Here is a 16,067-nt window from a genome sequence, read left to right on the forward strand (position 1 = left end):
TAATGCGGAACGGTCTGGGTTTACGACGCTTATTAGACAGGAGCATGACCTTTCCATATCACATGGCAATATCGTACAATATATACATCAAACATATATACACATGGCTGTCCATCCGCTAATCTTTCTTTGAAAACAGGTCCCGCCAGAATTCCTTGAATCCATATCCTTTAGTTTTATCCTCCTCATAAACTTGTGCGGTAGTTGATGTGCTTAAGGACTCGATAATGCTGGACGCTTTAGAGCCTACCGATTGCGAACGACTGGTCCTCTCCGTCGCGCGCCGTTTAATCTCCTCGGCTAAAGTTGGTGCTACATCGGCGTAGCACGTAGATAATTCACGTTCCAGATTTATGTACGGTTTCTGAGCAACAGGTGGTGCCTGTAGGTTGTAAGAGCGAGTGAGAGTATTGAGATTCTTGACCGCTAGCTCATAAAAAGAGCGCTCTGTTGAAAGATACTGGGGGTCACGTAGTGGCGAAACATATGGCAGCCGGGGGGTTTCTTTGGTTTCGACTTCAGGCGACGTAGAGGCTAGGTTTTCGTCGTCGTTCGGATTCGTTGCGGATGGCTCGACATTATAAAGCTCCTGGAACGATCGCTCTATCTTGACTTTCTCTGCCAAACGGGCTTCCGCAGCGGCATAGGCCTGAGCACGCCTCATCTGAGCTTCCAGAGATCCTCCTTCACTCGCAACTAATCTAGCCGCTTGCCGTCTCCATTCGGTTCTTAACCGCTGGCGAAACCGATCAATCTCCCTCGCCAGCTCCTGTTGTTTCTCGATCCACGGAGGAACCAATTCTTGTTTTTGAATCATCTTGTTCATGAAATATTCAGTTGTATCGATGAATGCACTATTTGCATTATGGTCGGTCTCTGTATTGACACCTTTCCCTCGTTTTATTCGATCGAATTGGCCGCGCGACATCGCATCCTCTATCCGTTCGTTCGCAAGTGACGCTAACCCTTGGATCGTCATCGGCATTGGTCGGCCACCAGGAGTGAACCTCTCTCGCATTTCTCGCCGCATTGCCTCACGTTCTTCATCCGATACCCCAGGGCTTTGACTTAGGGTGTACGTAGATGTGCGGTCTTTGGCTTCGGCGAGGCGGAGACCAGGCGACCTTGAAGACTTGGGAGAGATACGCATATCAACGGGATTTGGTTGTGGGATTTTGTAGGGTACGCGCATAGGTTTCTTCGAGCTGTCCAGCATGCGCAGTGTGACATCGTGAAGGCTCTCCGTTCCCGACCATGGCTCAGCTGCGGCGATATCTTGAGTTCCTTGACCTGCACTCGACTTTAGAACGTTAGTTTAGGGATCTCCAGCATCATTGCATATGTACATACAGGCATATCGGCAACTGCATGGGCGGCTGCATGGTCACTTTTGAATGCAGTTGCTGTGATTCTCTCTTCAAGTTGTTTCTTCAGATCATCCGAGAACCCCGCGTGTTCCATATTTTTTCGCGCCGAGCGGCCTCCTTCAAGCATGGCCTGTTCTGTCATTTCCGATAATCTTCGCGCCATGGCGCCTTCTTCGTTATGTCCATCTTGTAATTGCGTAGTCTCGCTGTTTTCATTCGCCTTCGAATCTGCATCTCGCCACTGGCTTATCGCGGAGAAACATCTCGATCTCGGACTTTTTGTTGTAGATAATGCGGATAGGTTATTGAAGTTGAAAGCTCCCGCATGCCGTTTGCTCATATCCGCCAATATTAAAGAAAAGCAAACCTGAATGTGTGTAGTGACAGTAGCAGATAGCTCTTATCTCCAACGATGGCCCTGTAACTATAGTCAAACTCACAGGACTATAGGGTGTTATGTCAGCCACTTCCGCGGGCAAAATTGCCGAAAATGTCTTGGCACCTCCGAAGGCTTTCCGACATCTTTTGGAACCAGAGCCCACAACTATACATTGACCTGCACCGGCGCTATTGGTGGCATTCCGTCTATCCAATCAATTGCATTTGGGTTCCTTGAGTCGCAGAAGTTCAGAGAGCACCGGAAACACCGTCAATATGCCCCCGAAAGGTGCCACGACTCGTCTCAACCCGGTCCGTCTGCAGACCATCCCTCACCTTCGAGTCCGTCGTCCGAACCAGCATGAGCAGAACCCCTGTGTGACAGTCATGTCTTCGATGCTGAGTATGTTTGTTCCTGCTTCTAATCCCTGTCGCCGGGACTTTCCAAATAGGACTTTCGCCGTGTTCGATTGTCGAGCTTCCGTGTTCCGGGCAGCTCATGGGGCTGTCAACAATTTTTCCACCGGGATGATATGCTAACCGTGGTTTACTGATAGGCTGCTGGGCGTCGGCTGGATACACTGCGGAGGGATGCGCAGCCCTTGAGCAGCAATTGAGGCAATGCATGGATGCACCTGTACGTATCTTGATTTCACTCTGCTACGCTTTTCGCCCAACTTCCTGGCCCATGTCCGCTTTGGAATAGCCGTGCTAATGATATCTTTCTTTCTTGTAATATAGAAACCGAAGAGCAACAAGAAGAACACCATCAACTACCACCTCATGAGAATGTACCCCAAGGTCGTCGGTCCCAAGAAGAGGGAGGGTACTCTTGGTTAAGAATTCTTTGACTACAATGTTTGTTGATATCCCGAAGCGTCGCGCATCATACCGGTTATACGATGGTATCAAGCAAGGTTTTTATATTGGTTGTTGGGGGCCCCCGGGATGGGTGATGAGCGTGGAGGCTCTAGATTGAGTCTTGACGGGCTCGGAAAGAAATCTTTATGTATCTGGAGTTATAGGCTTTTCGTTTACGGGTGGATGTGAGCTTGTATTACGGGCATCCCCTTCTGTACATTACATGTGCTATGTTATAAAGAAAAGAACATGTTTCAATCCTAACTATTGAGAAGACATAGCTAATGATCATAGTGATTGTGGGCATGTCAACACTTGGACACGATCTACGCAGCTTCAAACTTCAACACCAGTTTATCTCCGCGGGGCTTAATCGTATAGGCGTCGATTGCTTCAATGTTTTCGTCGTCTACGATGGACGTCTTGTAGTTGCTGTAGATGGCCGCCGTTGCTAGTTTGATTTCTATGGGTAGGGGTGTCAGCTTGGGGAGGCTTTGTATATGGGGAGCAGTGGTCAACTTACCTTGCAAGGCCAGATTGCTTCCAACACACATTCTTCCGCCACTCCCGAAGGCCCAGAACCACCGCCTTCTTTCTTCGAGGTCGGAATCCGAGTTGACACCCTTAAGCCACCGCTTAGGCTGCCATGCCTCAGGATCCGGATACACATCAGGGTTGCGATGGAGCGAGTATGCCTGCGCATTAACTCTGATGTTTGCAGGGATATCGCTGTACCCAGCCAGGGTACAGGATGGATAAGGTGTGACACGAGGCTGTATTCCAGGGATTGGGGCATGCAGGCGTAACGTTTCCGTAACTACGGCCTCAAGGAGAGGTAATGAATCAACCGCTTTTGCCTGAGGCAGGCCCCTTGACGCACTAGGTGGGGGAAACAGAATCTTAGGCTCGAGCGTCAAGAGCTCTTTCCGCAGCTCTTCTTGCAGGTCCGGATGACGAGAAAGCTCCCAGAACAGGTAAGTGAGGGCGACTGCGCTGGTTTCAAAACCAGCAGTGAGCTGGTCATACATTTCGCAGGCAATCTCGATCCGCTGTTGCTCCGGGCTCTCTTCTGTGTTTCCCTTTTGTGAGGACTGCTTTATCATTGCTTGCTGGAGCTGCTTGTATGCCACAGGCTCGACACCGGCGTCGGTTGATTGCAGGCATTGTTCTGCTCTGTCACAGAGGTCTAAACACCAAGCATCAAGCGCCGCATTGGCCTCATCGCACCATCTAGGAATCAAAGGAATACCAATGGACTTCGTCCAGGATACAAGGCCAGGAACTTCCTGGTGGTAGAACTCATACGGTTTCCTGCCCTGGTAGTAGTGGAGCATCCTCTGCCGGAAGGGTTCATCTTGAAGCCAGTTGGTTCCATTCGCCAAGCCAAAGAGATACGCTGATACAAAGTCTATGGCGAGTGCCTGATTGAGATCATGGACCTCCATAGGCGCGTTTGAGGAGACTGCTTCTTGGATCATTGGAAAGAGGCGATCGAACAAAATAGTCTCCGAGATCAGACGCATATGAGGCGAGGACTGCAAGTATGACTTGCTATAAATATTAGATAACATCCTTTTACGAACAGAATGGGGCTTGCTGCCAATCATGGTAAACATGCTGACGGTACTTTATAGGATGAAGCCTTTTATCAGCTCTAGTCAAGACAGTCACAGTTTGATAGAGTATAACCTTACCCGAGTGACCCGAAGACCCGTGGATACCATTCATGCTTTTCGAATCCGCCTGTGTAAACGGTTTTGATACCACCTTCAACACAATTGATGGATATCTCTGATGGGGAAAGCCGCACAATCGGCCCAAGTCTTTCATGGGCAGCCTGGATGGTCCGGTTGTTTTGACTCCGGAAACGCTTCCAGAGCATCCAAGCAGGAGATATAGGAACTGTCCAGTGCGCATTGGGGATCTTGGACAGTGGTGAGAGGAATAGGGGATACACAATACATTTATATAACAAGGTAATTGACAAGACAATCGCTGATATAGCCACTATAGGCGATCCGGCCATGTTTGCAAATGTTCACTTGGCATCAAGATCAGACAAGGGATGTGACAAAGAGGACTCTAGGAGACTTGTGTGCAACCAGGAGAAGGGATAATGGATACCTTGTATTTAACTGCAAGACTCGCCAGCCATTATCAGGTTGAAAAAGCGGTCGATGCCGAGGGACCCTTGCTACAGGGTGGACCTACCATTAGGAGAAGCTTCCCCCGCATATAGAAACTTTTGACGAGAGGAGTCGAGTTGGCAATCCTTTGGGGAAAAGACACGATAACAAACCCCGTATCCGATGAGTGTCCAGTGATCTAAGAAGACCACTATGAATCTATTTAGTAATGAGTGGCGTCTCTATGGTTGAATTGCTCCTTCAGTCTGCGAACACCCCACATTTGAAGAGACCTGATAAGGAAAGGTTGAAGAAAGTGCGGAGATAAGATTTATTGATTTATCGGAGCTGATAAATAAGCGCAGGATTGAATCTGATTGGAATTTCATGTATGACATAATGCCCGAATTCCCACAACGCAAAATCACAGTCACGACCCTGGTCTTGTATCTTTAGCTACTAGGTCTTCTTTTTCAATGTGTGTGGGTGTAAAATATCTCCTCTGACAGTTTTTGCCATGAATCCTTTGCCATCCGAAGAGTATTCGAGTGTCTCACACCATGGCCTCACTACTATGTTCCCAGGCTGATGGTCCAAACAGCCTTTGCCTTATTGTTGATTGCAACATGTCCTAAACCACCGTGGAAAGGACCTTAGAGATATACGTTCACAGACAGATTATGATGTCGGTAATGCTTTAGACTAGAGTACATATGTGAGTCGTGTACATCTACAAACAGTTTCGGATACTCATGTACTTTCAAGGAAATCGCCACTAGACCTCCTCAGCATTCTTCGCCTTTAGAAAACAGCTTAGATCTTCACTATGTTGTCTAAACTACCTGTGGAGATAATCTATCTCATTGCAACTTATCTACCATCTGCCAGTGACTTAATACATATCGCGCAGACCTGCAAACGATTGTATGGGTTTGTATCTGCCGAGGATGGGCGTGTTTTTCGCGCGTTTATTGAGCATCGGTTTCCTGGCTTTGTACCGTCTTCATTCTGGAAAGATACCACCCAAGCTCTGACTTCTCGCTCTCGAGCTCTGGACAAAAATGCGGTAGTTAGTCGCTTCGTTGCGAAGCCTCCTACTCGTGCTGAATTGGGGATTACAACGCGAACCGACAGACCCACCCTTGGATATCGCCCTGCAATTGATTCATATGAAACCTGGAACGGGAGCACATGGGCGGACCGCAGGGAGGTGCTCGCCTGGGGCGGCGGGCATGAGATTGTCATGAAAATCAAACAACATGGAAAAGCCCGGAATCACCAATGGGCCATTTTCGATGATTTGGATGTCGTCAGCAGCCATGATGACATCTGTGGTCTGCATATCCTGCGACCGGGGCATTATCGCAAAGCGGACGATAAGGAGCATGTAATCTTTGGTCGAATGCGCGGCGAGCTTCTCCATGTTGCACTTAAGCCTAACGAGGACACACATGAATACGTGCAGCGATACCAGACATCTAACTCTGGGCTCGAACATATCGATCTGAGCGAAGGACCAGACCCGATTCTGGCTGCACATGACAAAAATGGAACGATCAATTTTTACAGTACTACCAAGGATGACGACGTGGTTGAACCCTTTGGGCATATTGTAATCGAATCAAGGCTTGCGGCACGTAATAAGTGCTCTAAATTTCTATCTCCGACCCTATTTGCTATAGGCACAGGGCGCTCTGAGAATGCGCTGGCTATCTCTTCCATTTCATCGGAACGGTTGGCGCTGGAGCGAGAGATCAGCGTGCGCTCATTAGATCTTGACGTACGGCTTGGCTCTACTGCAAGTGTCATTGTCAATGCAATGGCACCTCTATGCGGACAGGTTACTACGGGGTCCCCTGGTAGTACATTCCTCGCTGCTTGGGGTGATCGTCTAATCAGGTACGATCTCTTGCCCCTATCATTGCTTGTCGATACAGCTGACGATTGCGCAGACTCCATGACGTTCGTTCAAACCGGGCATTCGAGTCCACTTATAAAGACCCAACCGACCAAAACCAAATTTACTCCCTTCACCCTTTTGGCCATGACAGATTTCTCGCAGGAGCCGGCGCAGATGCCGTGGTGAAGATCTTCGATCTCCGGATGCCAAAAACCTACAGTTACACAGATTCCAGGGCTTCTTCCATTTACCAGCACAGCGTGCGCCGTCGAAAAGCCTCAGCCTCAGGAGGAGAGATTGCACCCCCAGTAGAGAGCATCAAGTATCCCCGCAAAGATTTCTCGATGTTCCTGTTCTACGCACCGCCACTGTACCCAAATGCCCCTCGGAGGCGCCAACGTGAATCCACTCCTTACCGCGGGGCCATATACTCCCTGTGCTCACCGTCACCTCTGTCGCCCACGGTATACGCCGGGATCACTGACGGTGTCGTTCGACTAGACTTCATGTCAACTGATGACTTGACTGGTTCGTGCAGGGATTGGTATCGGGAAATGCTTGATATAGACCTAGAAATTCAGGAGGACATGACGATTTACAACCCTGAGCGAGTTCTGGATTTGTCTGGGTACGAACGGCCGGAACCTGATGACACGACGACAACTTCTCCATTGAGGACACAGAAGAGGTTCGCGTATATTGATGAGAGTAATATCAAAAATGAGCAGCTGACGGGCTGGGACCGGAGGTGGAACCCGATGGAAAGATTTGCAGCCTGGAGACGTCGGGATTGAAACTGGATGGCTTGATAACCCCTATAACGTTTTGTTCCTCTGTTGGCATACAATCTCGGAGTGTTGGTTTTTGGTGCTGTTGGTTTGTTGCTTGGTAGTTAACTATCAATATAGGGTGGTCGATGTTTATGGTGGGGACTCTTAGATAGGGAAGTATTCGGTTGGTTCATGGGTTTTTTAAAGGTCACAACAGTAATTTAGAGACAATTGTTAAAAATTTTGACTTTTTTTTTAGGTGAAAGTTTGCACGAATAATTGAATAGAAGTCCCAGCTCCATCAGCGCCTTGCTTGTAGTTGTGAATAAAGAAATGGGCAAAACGATCTAAATATGTAAACCTAGATCTAAGGGTCTAAACTTTTGTAGAGCATATTAAAAAGTGGATGGTATGCTGAACATGACGACAGCCGGCACAACCCAACTCGATCCTCAACTTAATCCTCGAACTTGAACGACTTGCCTCCGGAGATATCGATGGGACCACCACGGTAAGAACCACGCTTCTTCTTGTTCTTCTCTTTCGTGAAGCCCTTGCCACGAGTTACCGAGAGATCCTTGAAGGCTCTGTCAGCATAGGCATAGGGGACGTAGTCGTTTGAAAGCAGGTGGTCGGTAGGCTGTTCACTGAGAAGAGCCAGAGGAGTAGGGCGGGCGCCAGTGTGCTTTTTCCCATATCCGGGGGCCGGGCTAGCACTAAACGAACCGGTCACCGGTGTCGAAATGTTAGTAGATTTCTGAGCACCCGAGTCGGAGTTTTGAACTGTTTCACTGCCGGAGGAACTCTGAGAGGATGAAGAAGCCTTGTTGCCCTTTCCGTCTTCCTTGTCCGAGTCGGAGGAAGAGGAAGAATCAGAGTCGGAGTCAGAATCGGATGACGAGTCGCTGCTGCTGCTGCTGCTGTCACTGGCTGAGGACGATGATGAAGAGTCAGAGGACGAGCTGTCTTCCTTAGCTGCGACCTTTGTCTTCTTATTCTGAGGGGCTTTGTCTGACTCGGACTCGGACTCAGAAGACGAGGAATCAGACTCGGCCTTCCGCTTAGTACCCTGAGGCTTGGCAGGAGCAGGGGCTGCCGCCTCCTCCTCGCTCTCATCATCAGCATCGCTATCGGAGGCAGAAGAGGAAGAGGAAGAGGAAGAGGAAGAGGAAGAGGAAGAGGAAGAGGAAGAGGAAGAGGAAGAAGAGGAAGAGGACGAGGAGGAAGAGGAGCGCCTAGATTGTTTCTTCGACTGCACTTTCTGCGCATCGTTCATCTCAACATCAGAATCGCTCGACTCATCCGAACTGCTGGAACTTTCTTCGCTGCTGCTGGAACTGCTGGAGGTCTCTGATGAGCTGGAATCGGAAGATTCCTTGGTAGCCTTTCCGGTACTTGCCCACTTGTCGAAAATTTCGATCAAAGGTGGCACATTCTTGGTGTCGGACGGCGACTTGCTAACGGATTTGCTGGCTAGTTCTTTCGAAAAGGCCTTGCTGGTACTGGTGAAGCCAGATTCGATAAGAAAAGCTTCAATCGAGGCGATCAGCTGGGGAGGAATAGATGGTGCGCTCTTGGCCTTTCGAAGCCGAAAATTGTCAGTAAATCAATCCTGGTTGAATGACTAGAACCATCCCACCTTCTTATCCTGAGCCAACTTGGCAGGAGAAGATTTCTTTCCAGCCATAATGATAGTTTTATATTCAGCGTCTCCCAGATACAATGACTGTGTTATCACTGTACGAAGTACTGAACCTTCGTCTATAGGTTTTCAAAGGTTTCCTTGGAGCAAACAATAAAAAAAAAAAAAAAAAAAAAAGAAAAAAAAAAAAAAAAAAAACAAAAAAAAAAAAAAAAAAAAAAAGGGCAAAAAACGCTAAGAAAGCGGTCAATTATAGCGCATTCTGTGATTGGCCAACCAAAGTATCACAGACAGTTTCATTCACGTGGGCCCTCGTGACATGCTGAGTTTCAGCCAATCTATGCAAACCAACAATACTCCACTGGAATCGTGAAGAGGAAAAGTACGACTAAGTTGAGGTTATGAGATGTAATCAATCAAAAGGATTCACGATGTAGAATATGTGACTATGAGTTCCCAATTCTAGGTTCTTCAACTTCGAGTCTATCAAATAGACGGTAGCTGGCTGCACTATATCAACCTCCGGAACGCAGTACATACTCCGTAAGTATGCAGTAACCACGAGCTCTCCGCCCGCTGGTTACTAGCGCCCGCCGTCCATTCCCCCAGTACGTAGCTACTGTACAACTACCGGCTCGCTCCTCTCTGTGGGCTCTTGATTCAACGCCAGCAATCCATGCTGCCACTATTTGGCTTTCTTTCTATACTTTGACATTTCTTTTAATTTTTCTGAGTCAACTACCTCACCAGCCGTCCTCCGAACACGGCGCGCACCGTGTAGCCTAACCCCGATACACCCGATCATGTTCACCTGGCCTCTGGTACCTCCTAAGTAAAACAGGCTCCCGGCAATTGGAAAGCAATAATGAACGGTCGTGATCGCTCGCGGGGCCCGCATCCCGGCGAGATCCCCCCTCAAAGGGATCTGCGTCGAGTCGGTGAAGGTCGCAATGGAGGTCATACTGGGCATGGTGAGGCTACAATGTCGAGGGCTGAGAAATTCGAAGATGAGAAGAGACGGATCATCCAAAGCTGCTTCACAAGGAAAGATGGCGATGGCACGTGTATGTATCTCTCTTGTTGCGCAATGTTGGTTTAGTCGCTTTGCCTTGATTGAAATGGGTTTCGTCATGTCAAATCGTGTATAATAGGTGGCCGCTTTCTCATCTGCCGCGCCTGCTAAGACCTGGACGAAGATCTTTGCACGGCGAAGGGTAGGACCAAGCGCAAACCATGGAGGGTGGATTCGCGGATGGCTTGCTGACTTGTCCTACTGTTCCTAGTGGCTGAATCCTACATAACACATGTTCGCATCACGGAAGATGCTGCGTATCCGTCTTCACCCCCTCCGCCCAATTCCCCGCCCGACAACAAAAAGCCTCGAGCAATAATTGTTGCTGTGAGAAAGTCAGGTAGGGTGCGTGTGCATAAGGCTAGAGAAAACAATGATGGTTCGTTTTCGATTGGGAAAACGTGGATGTTAGACGACCTGTCTGCGATACAATCGTTCAATGCTTGGGTACCATCGTCTCCATTGGAACAACAGCAGAAACAATGGGCCTCAAATGTTGGCTTTGTGGTGACCATTGGGAAGCCCTATTACTGGCAGGCCAGGACATCTAAGGAGAAGGAGTTCTTTATCGGTAGTTTAGTGAAAATCTACAAAAAATATACCGGGGGGAAGGTACCGGAGCTAATGGGCTTCGATGATCTCGAGCGACAATTTCTTGTGGGAATGCCCCCTCCAGGCCCTAAACACCCTGGCCAAGGACCCCCGCGACCTGATGTGGCACTTCCTCCTCCAGGCCCACCATATTCATCCCATGGTAGCCGGCCTCAGTCTCCTTACTCGAGTCGTGCGCCTAGCCGGGATGGGCCTCGTCGGCTACCCTCTGAAGAGCAATCCCTAAGAGCCCAACGAAGTCGGGATCAGATGGGTAGACCATCTACTGCCCAGTCTGGTCAATCTGGGAGAAGCATCCCCCCACCGCCTGTACCGCCTCAGCACCCCCCGCCAGTTCCCCCTGACCAGCGAGACCAGCCACCTCCCCGCTCAACTGAGCGTCTTGCATCTGAAAACCGAATGCACAAGTCACCTGTATCTCCCGAATCGAGGGGCTTGGACATTCCTACCAGTTTACTGGCCGCTTCGGCTTCGAATCAGCGGGATCGACCCAGTGGAGAGTCTGAACGTAACCTAGTTACACGCCCTGAGGTCCAGCCACCGCCGTTACGCGATGGGAAAGGTGTGCCAGAGCCAAAGCTTCGCACTGAGGATTTGGCTTTCAGCTCGCCTAAGCACAACAAAGACGGTTCCCGACCTACCACGGCACAATCGGTTCCGAGTGAGAGTCCAAATGCCAACCCAAGTCCAGCAGGCAACCCGGGGCCTAACCCAGCTTTCAATGAAGGCAGTATCAAGAAATCCAGCCCCGAGGCTCCCTCGGAGTCTCACGACAATATCGCTCCCGAACACACTCCCGATACGCAACCTGTCGAGATACCACCTGCGCTGAAGCTGGCCACGTCAAACGCTGCCAACGCTCAGATGACCGCCGATGTTACCGAAACAATAGCACCCGTAAGCAAGACGGAATCGCAACCCAGCGAATTGGTCCAAGAGGGTGGGCCGATCTCTCCGCCAGCCAGTCCCCCTGAGGTACCCACATCACCTGTTGAAAACGAGGCGGATGCACATCGCCCCGGCCTTGGGCCTATGATCAAGAAAAAGCAGAGCAAGGAAGTTGTCGGGGCATTTCGCAAAGCCGCTACCACTTACGGCGCTTTCAAGCCGAGGCCTGGTGGTGCTGGTGAGAGACTATTAGCAGCCGCAAGGAAACAAAAAGCTGAGGAAAGCAATGGGCCCGATGGAATCACTGGAGTGGTGCCCGCGCCCTCACTTCGTACAGCCATTGAACCTGTGGTATCCCCCGAAACACCGGATAAAGAGATACCAGCCCTTCCATCTCCAGCGAAGGAAGTGCCCTCTCCAGCCAAGTCTCCTATACTGGAGCCACCAACAGTTGAAGTAACTCAGGCTGCCGCTGAAGAAACTACTGTTACGTCGGTGGAGACTCAGGAGGAACCGAGAGACACTTCGAGAGCTACCGTGAAAGTCGTTACGGACGAACGAGCGAGGTCTGTGTCTCCATCTCCTGATGGTCGACGCCGCAGACGCCACGAAGACAATACCATCAAATACTGCCAGGCGCTTGGGATCGATCCCAGCAGCATAAGTGGACGTGGTGCAGACTTTGACGACATATTGACTGATCTTGGGTGGAATGGACGCTTGAATGATGAGAAGAAAATCGAAGATCTTGAGGCGGATATCCGCCGTGAGATCGGTCGTGTTGAGGCTACCAGCTGGCTAGGTAATCTTGAGCAGCAAGAAGGAAAGATCGATCAGCTTGCCAAGTTGATTGATAAGACTATCGAAGAGTGTGAAGAGCTGGATAATCTTCTAACTCTGTACTCGCATGAACTCAATGTAAGTCACCAAGCCCGCACAACGAATATCCCGTCACTCTGTCTGTACATACTGTTCTACGTATTTTCTAACTCCGCGAACAGACCCTTCATGATGATGTATCATATATAGAAACGCAGTCTCAAGGTCTGCAAGTACAGACCGCCAACCAGAAACTACTCCATAACGAGCTTCAAAATCTGCTGAAAACTCTTTCTATCTCCTCTGTTGACTTACGCTCCTTGAAAGAGGCCTCGCTCAGTAACCCTGACGGGCTAAAGGATACTGAGACTGCATTGTCAACGCTGTATAAAGCTATGTTGATGATTGATTCTGATATATGGCAGAATAAGAGGCGATTAGCCGATGCGGCTGGGGATCACGGCAGTGTGGGTGTGTATGCTGATACGGAAATTGGCCAAATGCGTGCGATCAAGGAGAAGAAAGAGGAGTATCGCTCACAGTCCCGGTTGTTCTTGCAGCGACTTAAGCAGTTTATGGCTATTGCTTACAAGGTTGCTGAACAAAAAAGGGTCGACACTGCTGCTAATAGCACGAGAGATCCTATGAAACTCGACAGTCGAGCACGAGAATACTTCCGCCGGGAGCTGTGGATGTATAATGCCTTGATGCTTTTCGCAAAGGAAGTCAGCAATGCAGAGTGGCATGGGCTTATCAATCTGTACGAACAACAGGCTAAACAACCTTACCAGAATGAGTTTCGGGACAATAGCCTTGCTTGGAAAAAGGCGTCGAGAAAGCCCACTGGAGAGGAGCACGAGCTTCTGTTCACACATCAGGAGAAAGAAAAGGAAAATGAAGGTATCACACTGGCTGCCAGAAAGTTGACCGTGAAACGAGGAAAGACTATGAGGGCTGCAGCGGGTCTACGGCTCCCTTCTGGTGACAAACAGCATGGACGTCTGGAACCTTATGAAGCGTTTGCAGGCGCTCTTCATGAGACCTTGAGCATGATATCAGAGGAGCAGAATTTTCTAGTTCACTTTTTCCACCTAAGCTCACTGTCGCACGTCGATTTCCCTGACCTCGTTGCATCTGCTCACCCTGAGGAACGCCGGTTACCCGACTTTGGCGCCAAGCAGTTGCACGATACCGATCGAGGAATGGCACGGAAGGTGGAACAGATTATGGACGAACTGTTTTCATTCTGGCCGAACGATATGCAGAACCTTGTGGATTTGTCCATCCAGGTTGATCCTCTGTAAGTACATCACGAAACAACCCCTTTCATGCCGCGCTAACTTGTTACAGACAAGGAATAGGTATCCTATTTGCTTTGGAAAGGGCTGTTCTGGATTTTGAAGACACCAACCAAGACTTCATTGTTCATTCACTCCAGAAACTCCATTCCCGGTTGATTGGTCTCTTTAATCGCTTTGTGGACGAGCAGATACGTGGAATTGAAGACACCAAGGTTAAGGTGAACAAGCGCAGGGGGGTCATCTCCTTCATGCGCGTCTTTCCCCATTTCTCCGCGGCTGTTGAAAATATGCTGTCACAGCCCGCACACGAGTTCTGTGATATTCGAATCAGCGTTAATGAAGCTTACAACCGCATCAACCGGGCCATGTGGGAGTCACTTAAATTTATCGCCAAAGAAGCTCCTGGTCAACCTCACGGCGCAGCGGCAACTTCGGGCGACCCAGAAGACAAGGAGGCACTGAACTATCACATACTTCTGATCGAGAATATGAACCATTACATTGAGGAGGTAGATGTTCGAGGCCTACCGGTGCTAGAAAAATGGCGCGAGCGGGCTTACCAAGATTACCATGAACATATGAAGCTTTATCTAGACTCTGTCATTCACCGGCCACTGGGCAAGTTACTTGAGTTCGTGGAATCAGCGGAAAGCTTATTGGCGACCACAAGCAACCCGGCAGATATCTCGAGCCGCCCTAGCCATTCGCGCTCGGTAGCGAAGAAAGTTTTAGCCATGTACGATGCGAAAGAAATGCGGCGTGGTATTGAGGCGCTCAAGAAACGGGTGGAGAAGCACTTTGGCGATGCCGATGACCCTGGACTCAGCCGTAGCCTTGTGTTGAAGGTGCTACGAGAATGTGAGAGTCGGTATGAGGGGGCGTATGATCGCACTCGACGCGTCCTCACTACGGTGTACGAAGGCCAACTAGACCTCGAATGGCGTATGGAGGATGCAATTACCATGTTCAAGAAATAATCGGATGCCCTGTGTACTACAAATCAGCACCTCTTCTCTGTTTGCTTGGGTGTTCATTTTTCCCTCTGAGATTCTGCCTTCTACAAGTACCCTTTCTCTTTTCTGTTCTATTTGCACTGGTTTGCTGGATGGGGAGCAACGGAAGCATTTATCCTTGTCCATGGGTCATAGAAATGGGGCGTCTGGATTGAGTAATACTGCGTTATATCACCGTTCTCATGTTCTTTTTTGCCTTGGTTTATCATTCTCCTGCATGATCCACGACTATTGGTAGTATATAGGTGTCTTGGACATCTTGAGGAGGATAGTGATATGAATGTACTATGACCTTGTCACCACTTTGCTGGAGCTTTTATCCTCAATAATGGGCCATCTGCGTACAGAGACTGGTTGTTTCAACCAGGCAAGGTGACTGGCGAACCAGAATAGCCTTCCCACTGGGAGGTCAACCCAGCGAACCAGGAAACTCAGCCAACAAGGAAGAGAGGCAATTGATGGACGATTTCAAGTAACGCACGTATCATTTTAGCCCCTACCCACATATGTAATTACAGGTAATATGATCAATTGCTAGAAAAGGTAGACATGGATTATGTGAAAACAGGGGGTAACAAATAAATTAGTACAGTACAGGCATCACCGAAAAGAAGTGGACGGAATCACCGTACAATGGACCAATCGGCAAGCAATTCTTGTGCTACGAATCCTAGGTTCTAAGTAATAGTATCAGGAAGGGTAGAAAGGACTCAACAGTAGGGAAATAATGAACGAAAGAAGGAAAGAAGTACGGCACTTGTAGTAATATGCCGAAGACTGGGAAAACCCTTGCTCAGGCCGGATTCTAATTCGCACGGATCCCAGCCATCTTAGCAGGAGTTGAGCATGGATGGAGAAAGTAAATGTTTAAGCGGCAACGCGCAACACACTGGTGACTCTGCAGGAGTTTCAATTACTCCACTACCTTATATTTATTTATACTACTTGATATATCAGATTCTTGAATGCGAACACTCCACTTATCTCGTGCCAGGCTCTCTTCTTCTACCCCTGGTGATACAGTTAACGCGTCTATATATTAAGCCACGGGATTGAAGGCCTACATTAGAAGAACTTCATGTATCGATGAGATGAACTTCTAAACTTTATAGATCAACTTTATGGAAAGCTTCCTTCATCCCTGAGGCTCCACACAAGGTATTATTAGTGCCCAACAAAGAAATGTATCCGATAAGGTTATTATATCGTCTAAGTGTACTATTCCAGCCACCTCGGTGCCACTAATTGCCAGATGCTGTGTGTTTTGTTTTCGGAGTAAGAATGGCTCGAATGTACTTCTCAGATTTTGGGCTAAACT

At 49.0% G+C, this 16,067-nt stretch overlaps 6 protein-coding genes across 6 annotated transcripts; 3 read left to right on the plus strand and 3 right to left on the minus strand.

Moving 5' to 3' along the window:
* Positions 1–72: 72 nt before the first annotated feature.
* Positions 73–1,776, minus strand: BDV37DRAFT_258494 (DnaJ family domain-containing protein). The gene is made up of 2 exons (XM_032083053.1): positions 1,351–1,776; positions 73–1,300 (listed from the first exon to the last, which is right to left on the minus strand). Exons 1-2 carry the CDS (start codon positions 1,705–1,707, stop codon positions 119–121), a joined length of 1,539 nt encoding a protein of 512 aa, XP_031937482.1. The 5' UTR covers positions 1,708–1,776; the 3' UTR covers positions 73–118.
* Positions 1,777–1,805: 29 nt separating this feature from the next.
* Positions 1,806–2,865, plus strand: BDV37DRAFT_258497 (mitochondrial 37S ribosomal protein mS37). Its single transcript, XM_032083054.1, has 3 exons — positions 1,806–2,148; positions 2,303–2,382; positions 2,487–2,865. The coding sequence occupies exons 1-3, from the start codon at positions 2,022–2,024 to the stop codon at positions 2,583–2,585; spliced, it is 306 nt and encodes a 101-aa protein (XP_031937483.1). The 5' UTR covers positions 1,806–2,021; the 3' UTR covers positions 2,586–2,865.
* A 42-nt stretch (positions 2,866–2,907) lies between these two features.
* On the minus strand, positions 2,908–5,011 carry BDV37DRAFT_258498 (cytochrome P450). Its single transcript, XM_032083055.1, has 3 exons — positions 4,301–5,011; positions 3,130–4,232; positions 2,908–3,069 (listed from the first exon to the last, which is right to left on the minus strand). The coding sequence occupies exons 1-3, from the start codon at positions 4,630–4,632 to the stop codon at positions 2,933–2,935; spliced, it is 1,572 nt and encodes a 523-aa protein (XP_031937484.1). The 5' UTR covers positions 4,633–5,011; the 3' UTR covers positions 2,908–2,932.
* Positions 5,012–5,155: 144 nt separating this feature from the next.
* On the plus strand, positions 5,156–7,626 carry BDV37DRAFT_258502 (uncharacterized protein). The gene is made up of 4 exons (XM_032083056.1): positions 5,156–5,272; positions 5,334–5,447; positions 5,498–6,631; positions 6,685–7,626. The coding sequence occupies exons 3-4, from the start codon at positions 5,559–5,561 to the stop codon at positions 7,424–7,426; spliced, it is 1,815 nt and encodes a 604-aa protein (XP_031937485.1). The 5' UTR covers positions 5,156–5,272; positions 5,334–5,447; positions 5,498–5,558; the 3' UTR covers positions 7,427–7,626.
* Positions 7,627–7,650: 24 nt separating this feature from the next.
* BDV37DRAFT_258504 (nucleolar and coiled-body phosphoprotein 1 family protein) lies at positions 7,651–9,176 on the minus strand. The gene is made up of 2 exons (XM_032083057.1): positions 9,042–9,176; positions 7,651–8,981 (listed from the first exon to the last, which is right to left on the minus strand). The coding sequence occupies exons 1-2, from the start codon at positions 9,087–9,089 to the stop codon at positions 7,860–7,862; spliced, it is 1,170 nt and encodes a 389-aa protein (XP_031937486.1). The 5' UTR covers positions 9,090–9,176; the 3' UTR covers positions 7,651–7,859.
* Positions 9,177–10,026: 850 nt separating this feature from the next.
* On the plus strand, positions 10,027–14,713 carry BDV37DRAFT_274696 (GTP-Rho binding exocyst subunit SEC3; the record flags this gene model as incomplete). Its single annotated transcript, XM_032085281.1, has 4 exons — positions 10,027–10,108; positions 10,328–12,534; positions 12,618–13,735; positions 13,786–14,713. 4 exons carry the CDS (start codon positions 10,027–10,029, stop codon positions 14,711–14,713), a joined length of 4,335 nt encoding a protein of 1,444 aa, XP_031937487.1.
* Between the last annotated feature and the right edge of the window lie 1,354 nt (positions 14,714–16,067).

The sequence above is a fragment of the Aspergillus pseudonomiae genome (genome assembly GCF_009193645.1).
Source record: "Aspergillus pseudonomiae strain CBS 119388 unplaced genomic scaffold BDV37scaffold_83, whole genome shotgun sequence".
In the NCBI taxonomy this organism is placed as follows: Eukaryota; Fungi; Ascomycota; class Eurotiomycetes; order Eurotiales; family Aspergillaceae; genus Aspergillus; species Aspergillus pseudonomiae.

What these genes read in the sequence shown, in the direction of transcription:
- BDV37DRAFT_258497 (XM_032083054.1), top strand. Translation starts at nt 2,022, where the DNA reads ATGCCCCCGAAAGGTGCCACGACTCGTCTCAACCCGGTCCGTCTGCAG. An exon ending in AGTCATGTCTTCGATGCTGA is followed by an intron (nt 2,149 to 2,302) that starts GTATGTTTGTTC and finishes GTTTACTGATAG; the next exon opens with GCTGCTGGGCGTCGGCTGGA. An exon ending in GGCAATGCATGGATGCACCT is followed by an intron (nt 2,383 to 2,486) that starts GTACGTATCTTG and finishes CTTGTAATATAG; the next exon opens with AAACCGAAGAGCAACAAGAA.
- BDV37DRAFT_258504 (XM_032083057.1), bottom strand. Translation starts at nt 9,089, where the DNA reads ATGGCTGGAAAGAAATCTTCTCCTGCCAAGTTGGCTCAGGATAAGAAG. An exon ending in AGTTGGCTCAGGATAAGAAG is followed by an intron (nt 8,982 to 9,041) that starts GTGGGATGGTTC and finishes CGGCTTCGAAAG; the next exon opens with GCCAAGAGCGCACCATCTAT.
- BDV37DRAFT_258502 (XM_032083056.1), top strand. Translation starts at nt 5,559, where the DNA reads ATGTTGTCTAAACTACCTGTGGAGATAATCTATCTCATTGCAACTTAT. An exon ending in TGGGGTGATCGTCTAATCAG is followed by an intron (nt 6,632 to 6,684) that starts GTACGATCTCTT and finishes ACGATTGCGCAG; the next exon opens with ACTCCATGACGTTCGTTCAA.
- BDV37DRAFT_258494 (XM_032083053.1), bottom strand. Translation starts at nt 1,707, where the DNA reads ATGAGCAAACGGCATGCGGGAGCTTTCAACTTCAATAACCTATCCGCA. An exon ending in ATGCAGTTGCCGATATGCCT is followed by an intron (nt 1,301 to 1,350) that starts GTATGTACATAT and finishes AACGTTCTAAAG; the next exon opens with TCGAGTGCAGGTCAAGGAAC.
- BDV37DRAFT_258498 (XM_032083055.1), bottom strand. Translation starts at nt 4,632, where the DNA reads ATGGCCGGATCGCCTATAGTGGCTATATCAGCGATTGTCTTGTCAATT. An exon ending in CGGGTCTTCGGGTCACTCGG is followed by an intron (nt 4,233 to 4,300) that starts GTAAGGTTATAC and finishes CATCCTATAAAG; the next exon opens with TACCGTCAGCATGTTTACCA. An exon ending in AAGCAATCTGGCCTTGCAAG is followed by an intron (nt 3,070 to 3,129) that starts GTAAGTTGACCA and finishes CCCTACCCATAG; the next exon opens with AAATCAAACTAGCAACGGCG.